Here is a 10206-nt window from a genome sequence, read left to right as displayed (position 1 = left end):
CTCTGAGTACACTCAGGTATTCCCAGTCTGCTCCTCTGCAGCCTCACATAACATCATTCCCATGGCCAGGCTACACCTATTCCCTTGCCTGATTGCCGTGGCCTTGTAACAGCTTCATCCCAGCAGCCTGGGAAGGAGAAGGCTCAGGGGACACCTCAGGGCACCTGCCAGTACTTTGGGAGTCTACAGGAGAGCTGCAGAGAGACTTTGGACAAGGGCATGGAGTTGATGCGTGGGCTGGGGTCCGGGTTAATTTCTCGACAGTGGCAGGTATGGGACTGTGTTTTGGAGTTCTGCTGAACACAGAGTTGATAACACAGAGATACTTTTGTTATTGCTGAGCAGAGCTGTCACAGAGCCAAGGCCTTTTCTGCTTTTTGTACTTCTAGGCTGGCAAGGAGGCTGGGGGTACTTGGGAGGTTGGGAGGAGACACAGCCAGGACGGGTGACCCTAACTGAGCACAGGGATATTCCACGCCATGTGACATCATGCTGAGTATAGAAAGTGAGTGGATGGAGGAGGAAGGAGGGGACATTTGGAGTGGTGGGTTTTGTCTTCCCAGGTTACTGTTGGGTGGGATGGGGCCCTGCTCTCCTGTAGGTGGCTGAACACCTTTCTATCCATGGGAAATGGTGAAAGAATTCCTTGATGTGCTTGGCTTGTGTGCACAGCTTTTGCTTTTCCTGTTAAACTATATTTATCTCCACCCAGCGGTTTTCCAACTTTTACTTTTGCAGTTGTCTCCCTGGTCGTGGTGGGCAGGGAGTGAAGGAGAGGCTGCGTGGGGCGTGGCTGCTGCCTGGGGTTAAACCACGACATTAGGACAAGGTGAAAGGGCTTGAAATGGAAGGAGTGTAGGTTTAGATTGGATATTAGGAAAATGTTTGTCACTGTGGAAATGGTGAAGCCCCAGCACAGGTTGCCCACAGAAGCTGAGACTGCCCCATCCCTGGAAGTGTCCACGGCCAGGTTGGACAGGGCTTGGAGCAACCTGGGAGAGTGGAAGGTGTCCCTGCCCACGGGAGGGCATGGAACTAGCTGGTCATTAAGGTCCTTTCCAACCCAAAATGTTCTGTGTTTCAATGATCATTCACTCACTCAAAACTAAACTGGACTCATTTTCTTCCATTTCCAAAAGTCCAGGAATAATAGAATGATGAGTTGGTTGTTACAATCAGAAATATCCAGGAAAGTGTGTGAGACCAAAGTTTGTTTAAATAAACTGGTTGAGTCATGCAGTTCCTTATGTCTCTGTTAACTTGGTACTGATGTCTTAAAGAAAGTGGGGTTTAGAGAGAATAAGTGAGAAGGCGAATAAGAAGCAGATCTGGTGGAGGTGGGGGAAATTCCTCCTATCTGATGAGATCTAACTGGCATAACAAAGCAGGGCCCAACAGTGTCACATCATTAGCAGAGACCATAAACCATCAAAGACTCCCAACTGAAGTATCCCCCAACTCCACAGTGCTGCATGACACAGGGGAAAAGTGGGGCAATCCCATATAATCCTGAACTCACAGAACCTGCTGAACTCTTTGTTGTGCTGGCCCCCAGCCCCAAAGGATCAAGACTGAGGACATCGAACTTGCAAGTGTCATTGCTGGAGCCATGGGGATATCTTCCATGAGCTGTTGGCACCTGGCCTACTTTGTTCATGCCCACTCATAGGAGAAGTAAGTGGAATCTGATTCATAAACTTGTGTGGGTGATATTATGGCACCCCCTGTTTGTGTTTGGACACCCCATGTCCTGCAAGGATGCGCTGGGTGCTGTGACATTACTGGTGGTAGAAATATCAGTGGGAAGAAACTAGTAGTTTATATATGAGGTGACCCTGCAATCCAGCACTGCAGCAAGTAAACTTTATTGGGAATGGCCAATGAGAGACTCAGTGGGTCTGACTGAAGTAAAGTTCACAGCTCTTACAGTGCTGTGCTTTGCACTGGTAGCTGGACAGGTGCCGATAACAGACCAGTGTTTTGGCTACTGCCAAGCAGCGCTGTCCCTCTGACATTTCTTCTCCCATCAAAGGGAATGGGAGTGGGCAAGATCCTGGGAGGGGACTCAACCAGGACAGCTGACCCAAATTAGCCCAAGGGATATTCCATACCATATGATTTCAGCTCAGATATATAAGTTAAGGGGAGAGAGGAGGAAGGGGAGACATTTGTGAGTTTTCAGTGTTGGCTCTCCAGAGGAACTGAAGCCCTGCTTCACAGGAAATGTCCAAACATCACTGCTGATGTGAAATAGAGACTGACTTTTGCTCTCTTTAGCTCTTGCACATGCAGACACACACCTTCCTGGAGTGTGTGTGTGTGGAGATTCCTCCTTGGAGTGGAGATACCTCTCAAGGTCACTTCTCGAGGCTGAGCCAAAGAGATTTGACCATGGTCATTGGTATGTCTGAGTAACATCAATCTCTACTTAATTGTTTTTGCTGGTTTTAATATAAATGCTTTAATATATTTGCTTCAATACTGCTTCATAGTGCACAATACTATACTAGTAGTTATGGCTTCCATACTGTGAACTAAATAATTCTGATTAACATATTTTTGCCTTATCATTATCATCATAAATCATATATAATTATGTAAATATGTATGGTTTGCAATCCTCAGACCTGTGGGACAAGTTATATAAAGTTTCAATTACATCTATATGATCCTTTAGACGTAAACAATTGACAAAATCTGGGGCTAAGATTGGATCCAGATGAACCCAGACAGCTCCCTGAGAAGGGGTGAGCAAGGGGGTCTTTTCTGCAGCTTATGACTCAACATGAAGGTTTCTCTATTAACCTTTGCCCGAAGCTCCCATTCTGCCCATAAAACCACCCTCAAAGGAAAGGGACCACCCAGGATCCCTAAATGGTCATGGTCAAAAGGAACAACAAAAATAAGAAGAGACATAAAATTTCACAAGGTTTTATTAGTAAATTATACACTTGGCATAGAAATTGTTATGTTAGTCCCTAAACTACTCTGTAAGTACGTGGCCATTGGTACTCTTTTACAGATAAATTTCCCTGACCTGAAGACAGGTTTCTCACTTCCTAATGGAAATTAGATGTCATGTGAAGTCTGTTATCTCAGACCTTCTTGGAAATAAATCAGAGGCCTTTGGGTGTCTTGGGTTGTCTTGTTCCCCTTTACTCCATTTGTTCCCCTCTACTCTGTTCTGGTGAGACCCCACCTGCAGCGCTGCCTCCAGCTCTGGGATCCACACCAGAAGAAGGACACAAAGCTGTTGGAGTGGGGTCCAGAGGAGTCCACAAGGATGCTCCAAGAGCTGGAGCACATCTGCCCTGGAGAGAGGGTGAGAGAACTGAGGGTGAGAGAGCCTGGAGAAAAGAAAGCTCTTGGGAGAACTTGGACCCCTTCCAGTGTCTAAAGGGTTTTAAAAGAGAGAGGGAGTTTGGACAAGGGTATGGAGTGACAGGACAAGAGGGAATGGCTTTAAACTGAGAGCAGATGAGGTTAGATTAGATATTAAAAAGAAATCCTTTACTGTGAGAGTGGTGAGGCCCTGGCACAGGTTGTCCAGAGAAGTTGTGGCCGCTCCATCCCTGGAAGTATTCAAAGCCAGGTTGGACAGGGCTTGGAGCCACTGAGGATAGTGAAAGGTGTCCCTGCCCATGGCATGAAAGCTGAGTCTACATGAATGGTCTTTGAAATTCCTTCCAACCCAAACCATTCTGTGATTCTATGACATGTGGCAAAAGCTCCTAAGCCTGTTCCACCCAGGATGTGAAGCTTATTCCCGGGGACAGTCACTGTCAAACAGGGAAACCTGTCCCCTCCCATAGAGCTCAGTTAAAGTGTCCTCCAGCTCCCCCAGTGTGAGGAGCTGAACCTGGTTCTTGTCGTTCTCAGCGATGACCGCCCAAGCTTTTATGTAGTTGTTGTCCATCACACAGCAGGCAGCTGACCAGAGGTAGCTGGGTTTATTAACCCTCCCCTTGGCAATGTAGTTGTTCCCAGGCACAGCTCCCACGATGGCATAGGTGGTTTTACAGTCCCGGGTCCTCCTGATCATCGTTTGCTGCTCGTAGTTGTTCCAGGCACCGCCATTGAGTTTCTCATCCTGGGGCACTATGTTGGTGAGGGTGAAGGTGGCCATCCTGCTGCTGTAGTCATCATGGTGGCCATTGGGGTTCAAATGGCCTCGGTTCAAACCCGTCAGGTTCTTGTAATCATGAAGGATAGCCTGGCTCTGGCTGAGTTTCTCTAAGCTGACATTGTATTGATTTAAGAGTGTCCATTCTTTTTCCATAGTTTTAGGATAATTTAGGCCAATCAGCTTGACAGGAAAAGAGGAAAAGATATTAGTATTAGGGATGGGATAATGGAACAGATTTCCCTAGAGCAGAAGTCTCTTGAGTGTCAAGATCCCATTTTTTTGTCTGGTTCTGATGTGGTACAATATCAGATTAGTTACTTGAGTTCCTATGAGGAACTGGTGCAAATATCTTTTTATTTCAGAAATTCATTTCACATTTACTGCATTATATTTAGCTTTCCTTTGGAACACTGCCTATGGGTTTATTCTGTGATTCATTTTCACCTAAATCAATCTGCCACTCTGTCCTCAGCAATGGCAGGAATTTCCTCTTTTTATGTCTGTTTTCCTAAAGTTCTAAAGTTTGTCTGAAAGACATTTGTGACGGCTGTGTCGGTCTGCTGGATCCTTCTGGATCTTTGAGCCTGAGCCAAAGGTGCTCAGGGGTCACTGCCCATGCATGGAGATCACACCCTTCTGACTGGACTGATGCTCCTCACTTTCCATGGCCTGAAATCCCTCCACAGTCAACCAGACCCTCTCATAAGCCAGGGTCTGTGTCTGCCAAGGCTTCATCACTGGACCATCTCACCCCCTTTTGAGTTTCTCCTCACTTCTCTTGCACCACTCACAAAGCCTGTTTGACTCTTCACTGGGAGCAGATAAGCTCTGTCAGGGATGTAGAACAGCTCAGGGCAAAGTGGGGATCAGATCCCTGCTGGACCACTGATTCCTTAAATTTAGCTGCTGTTGGATGTCTTTTGCCCATAACTTGTTCTCCCACCACAGGCACAGGGCACAGGGCACAGGGAGTAAAACAGTTTGACTTTGTAATGTAAGGCAAAGTAATTTGATTTACTCTTCCTGTCAGGTCAATGCTAAAAACTGGCACCTTTGGGATATGATTCATCTCATCCTCCTGCTGATGTCTCAGATGCATTAGGGGAATCATGTGATGAAGGTGTTTGAAGTTAAATGAGGAGAATCCCATCCAGTGTGTCCATTTGCATGTGTTTAGAGAGGTGGGACAAAATAGAAATGGTTATTTTAATACTGCTTTTAATGACTGGATGGTGATGTGCTATAAGAGACACTCACCTGGGGCTCAACCAGCCATGTTTTAGGTCTTTTGCCAGGTCCAGGCTGGTAGATGTAAGCAGAGTAGACAGGAATACGCATCTTCCTGTCATACAGGGTGGCAAAGTAATACTGGTTCTTGTAGCGCTGGCAGATCCAGGCTGGTTTCTGCGGCTCCAGGGCTTCATTTGGGGGGACCTCCCGGAAAAAAAACTGAGGACATGAACTTTCAAAGGACTTCACCACCTCGCTGTGTCCCAGCCAGAGGCAGCTCGCCAGCACCTGCAGCAGCAGCAGCCACAGCATTGCAGGAGGATTTCAGTGAAGGGCTCTTGCTCCCCTGGAAGGCAAATGCAGAGGAAGGGACTATAAGAGACCAAGGAGGGGGTAACTTTTGTCCTCCTGGACATGGAAAAATCAGCGCTATAGAGTTGTGCAGGCAGACAACTGGGGGTAAAAGGATAACGGTAGAAAAGTTACATGGGAAAATACAGTTGCTCCTCCCTGGATGAAACACAGTCAGCATACCTGGCCTCCCAAACACAAGGACTAAATCTAAGGTGGGTCTAAACAGCAGGTGGAGTGGAGTGGAGACACCATGGCCAGGCTCTGTCAAAACCCTTACAGAAGAGACACCTCGGTGATATTTTCTAGCTGATAATCTGCATGGCAACTGAAAAACATGGGAGATAAATGAAGGTGTCCTGCAGCTGAATCAGCAACCATGGCAAAATTCCTCTCCTTGGACAGACACACATCCCCATCTCAAGGTTACTTGGATGATATTATTGAGATATCCACCCCCAAGGCATAAGAACCCCTCACTGAGAAAGATGTATGACTACATGCAAACACCATCTAAATGTAAAGGAATAGTATAAAAGTGAATTAAAAATGGAGAGAAGTAATGGAAGACTCCATTGTAACTTCTGGGATCAGTTGATGAGCTAAACCTACCTTTTCTCCCTTAGGGATGCCTATTGGGTAAGAATCCTACTTTATGCATGCTGAATGATTACCTCATTGGGGATTAAAGTTTATTTATATGTTGTTCTGAATTAGTATCTTGCTTTGAGTATCTTTTTGCAATCAGATACTTTCACTGGCAAACCTTAAACCTTAACCTGTCACAATTTTACTAATAGTATTATTCTGTTAAGAGCTAAAAGGAGTCCTTCAGAGGTGCTGGCAGTTTTTGGCAGTGAGTAAAGGTGTGGAGACCCAGGAGGGGTTTCTCTGGTTGGTGTGTGAACAATCAGTCAAACCCTCCAGCCCAGAGAGCTGCTCAGTGTAGGGTCCCCACAACAGGACACCAACAGACTGATAAAGCAGGAGGGTTTTGGCCTTCATGTGGCCCTGACAGACTGAACACACACTAGAGGTTTGAGCAAATCTCCCTTTTTCACATGAGAAGGTGAAATCTCAAATAGGTTTTAGGTGCCCAGAGAAGACAATGATGGGGAGCATAGTCTGTCTGAGGGGTGCTCCAAACCCACCCAATGCCTAAACAGCTCTCGCAGCAAAGTTATCATGGAACTGAGATATGGCAGCAGGACAAGGTCACCTTTTCCAACCCACCTCTGTTGGTCAAGAGCTCAGCTTTTGCACTGGCACCGGAGAAAAAATCCTGCAAGAAAACAGGGCCTGGAAGCCCCTACTTCCAAATGTGGTCTCATAGAATCACAGAGGATGCTGTGTTGGAATGCACCCATCAGGATCATTGAATCCAACTTCTGGCCCTGCCCAGGACAGCCCCAGAAATCCCACCATGTGCCTGACAGAATTATACAAACACATCATGTACTCAGGCAGGTGTGGGGATGTGACCACTTTCCTGGGGAGCCTGTTTCAGGGCTCAGACACCCTCTAGGTGAAAAACCTCTTCCTGATATCCAGCTTAATTCTTCCCTGACTCAGTTTCAGGCCATTCTCACTCCCTCCTGCTCTGAGCACCTTCCCACAGCAGACACCTGCAGCTGGGCACGGACTCTGCTCAGCCTCCTGCAATGCTGAGCTGGGCTTTAATCTCATGGGGCAATGGGCAGGGAAAGAACAGCAATGCTGCACTTCCTACATGTCTCTGGCCCCATTCATGTTCACACAGACATGCAGCTCTTCCAGCCAGACCCACTACTGAACCCAAAGTAATCCAGCTTGGGTTCCTGCCTCTCAGCTGACATTTGGATATTAAGCTACATATACCCTTGGCTCTGACACAGGAAATCTGGTCCTTTTCCTCTTTAGCAACCCCGGATCAGGAATGTGGTGACCAGTAAACTGGAAACTAAGAGCAGGAACAAGAAGTGGTGACTTTTTTCAGTACTCTGCAGAACATGCTCATAGCTGCCCCAAATCAAGCAGAGAAGTTCCTAAAAAGTTCTTTTGCATGATCCCCTCCACAAGCTTAAAATGTATTTAACTAACTTAATAACTAAGTTAATATCAGATATATAGAAACCAACCTACCTTGGGAAAGAGCTGCACAGGATTCTACTCACAGCCCCAAAGTGGCAGAGGACTCTCAAATGCCTCTGCTGCAGTCCCAGACTGTTTTTATTTATATGCTCTCCAAGTAGGCAGAGCTGTCAGATTTCCCCAGCGGGGTTTAGAGTGAGTTTGTCCAGGAGTTCAGCCACCTGTGTTTGTCCAGAGGCCTCTTGCAAGGTCATGGGTGGAGTTTTGGTGCTCAATAAACTCACCCCTCCTTTTTATTCAACAGTTTGTTGTTAATTTTACAGGTGACTTGGCTTGAAATTCTTTCCCAAATCATTCCTTCTGTCCTTGCCCTCCTTTACAAAAAGTGGTAAAGAGCTGCAAAATTCAGTGCATGCATAGGCTCTGATTGCTCCTTGGAGAGCAGATGGTGGAACTCAGCAACTCCAGCCTAGGCTTTCTCTCTATATATTTATTCCACAGCTCAGGAAAGACTTGAAATATTGGAATAAATGCTGAGGGAGGAGCAAGAGCTTACCTTGAAGCAGAGTCTCAGAACAGGCAGCCAAATAGTTCCTTTTGTCTTGTCCCTGGAGAAACACTTGACTGATCCCTCAGGAGTCCCAGAGCAATATATACCCGGTCATAAATCTGCTTGTTGTGGTAAACAGGGAATTTCACTGAAAAGATAGGTTTTCTGTTACTATTCAAGGAGATTTGTTCACACCTACCCTGAAGTGGGGTGACAGTTGCTATTTGCAATTTCCTCAGGATTTCTCCCAGGTTCTTGCAGCATCACGTGTAAGGGGAAAATAACCGGGTCTGGTGACTTATCTGTTCATTTCCTCATTCCCCACGAATGGGGACCTACATGTGTTTCTGTTCCTGGCAGAACATCTCTTGTGGCATTAGACTGACTGGCCTGTCTCTGAGTACACCCAGACGTTCACAGTCTGCTCTTCTGCAGCCTCTCAGACACAATTAGTATGGTCAGGCTGCGTATTTTCCCTTGTCTGATTGCAAAAGCTTCATAAGAGCTCTTATTCGCATAAAGCCTCCTGCTGAGCAGGTTCTGGGAGACCTTAGAGCCCCTTTCTGTGCCTGAGAGTGGTTCACACAGAGAGGAACTTTTGAGAAGGGTGTGAAATGACAGGACAACAGAGAGCAGCTTCAAACTGACAGAAGGCAGGGTTAGATTAGATGTTAGGATTAGATTTTAGTCTCAAGAAGAGCAGGCTCAGGGCACTCTACAATTACCTGAAAGGAAGCTGTAATGAGGTTGAGGTTGGTCTCTTCTACCATGCCAGTAGTGAGAGGACTAGAGGAAAAGGCTTTAAGATGAGACAGGGAAAATTCAGATTAGATATTTATAAAAACGCTTTCAACTGTCACATAAGCAATGGAAAAAGTTGCCTAGAGAGGTGCTGGAGTCACCATCCCTGGGGTGTTTCAGAGGCATCTGGATTTGGACTGGGTGATATGGATTTAAGGTTTACAGTAGTAGAAGTTCACAGTAGTGCTGGGAGGATGGTGCAACAGGATGACCCCAGAGATCTATTCCAACCTTGGATTCTGTCATTTCTCTTTTTGGCTTCCCAAGTATTTCAAAAGCTTGCTGTGGATGGCAGGGCATTTCCGGGTGCTGCCAGGGGTAAAGGACAGCCCAGGGAGCTGATGGAGGTGGGATTCATGGGGTTGGTCAATCACCCATAGCTCCAGAGCCTGGAAAGCAGAAGCAATGGGCATGGGATGAGCAGTGGTGAGGATGAGTGTGGTCTCAAGCCCCAGCAGGTGTACAGAGGTGGGTGAGTGAGTCAGAGGGAGCCCCCTGAGGTACAGCAGAGGTGTCTGCAGATGTCCCTCAGCCTGAAATTGCACTGATGTTCTGGTAACTGTGACATTATTGGTAGTAGAAATATCAGCAAGAAGCAACTTGTGATTTATATGTGAGGTGACCCTGCAAACCACCACTGCAGCAAATAATTTTTACTGTGAACTACTCAGAAACTAAATGATCTGTCCTATGCTGATCACCAATGCCTATTTACTGGATCTTCTCTGCCTTTCAACTTAGTGGAGGCAGTGCCTACATGTTGCCCTGAGCTGTGCACTTTCTAGATGAGAGATATTTAGTGAGCTCTGCTGCCCAGTGATCCAAATCCCCTGTGCTCTTTTCCATAAGACAAACCTCCATTTCTTCAACTTACAAAAAATTCTGTTGGATCCTCTAGTCTTCTTACAGTTGGGAGATCAGAGATTACTACATGAAGTACTTTTGGTAAATTTTCCATATTATGGTAGAAAAAATCCCCCAGGATTTAGAGCACGTTTTTAGGGAAATGATTTTGAAGTCCAGATCTGGCTTCTCCCACTGGATGTTCTCCTGATTTTTCCCTCAGTTTTCTTTCTAT

The 10206-nt window shown here is 46.3% G+C and overlaps 1 protein-coding gene across 2 annotated transcripts; it reads right to left on the bottom strand.

Annotated features, from left to right (window-relative positions):
- Positions 1–2751: 2751 nt before the first annotated feature.
- Positions 2752–8699, bottom strand: LOC131591368 (endonuclease domain-containing 1 protein-like). 2 transcript variants are annotated; one of them, XM_058861948.1, is made up of 3 exons: positions 7829–8024; positions 5384–5702; positions 2752–4306 (listed from the first exon to the last, which is right to left on the bottom strand). In XM_058861948.1, exons 2-3 carry the CDS (start codon positions 5666–5668, stop codon positions 3761–3763), a joined length of 831 nt encoding a protein of 276 aa, XP_058717931.1. In that variant the 5' UTR covers positions 5669–5702; positions 7829–8024; the 3' UTR covers positions 2752–3760. The 2 variants fall into 2 exon arrangements, with proteins under 2 accessions (XP_058717931.1, XP_058717930.1); XM_058861947.1 differs by lacking the exon at positions 7829–8024 and adding an exon at positions 8334–8699 and having other exon boundaries at positions 2898–4306.
- Between the last annotated feature and the right edge of the window lie 1507 nt (positions 8700–10206).

The sequence above is a fragment of the Poecile atricapillus genome, chromosome W (assembly GCF_030490865.1).
Source record: "Poecile atricapillus isolate bPoeAtr1 chromosome W, bPoeAtr1.hap1, whole genome shotgun sequence".
NCBI classification, from domain to species: Eukaryota; Metazoa; Chordata; class Aves; order Passeriformes; family Paridae; genus Poecile; species Poecile atricapillus.
Note: the sequence above shows the minus strand (reverse complement) of the source record. Positions and strands in the feature narration are given on the sequence as shown.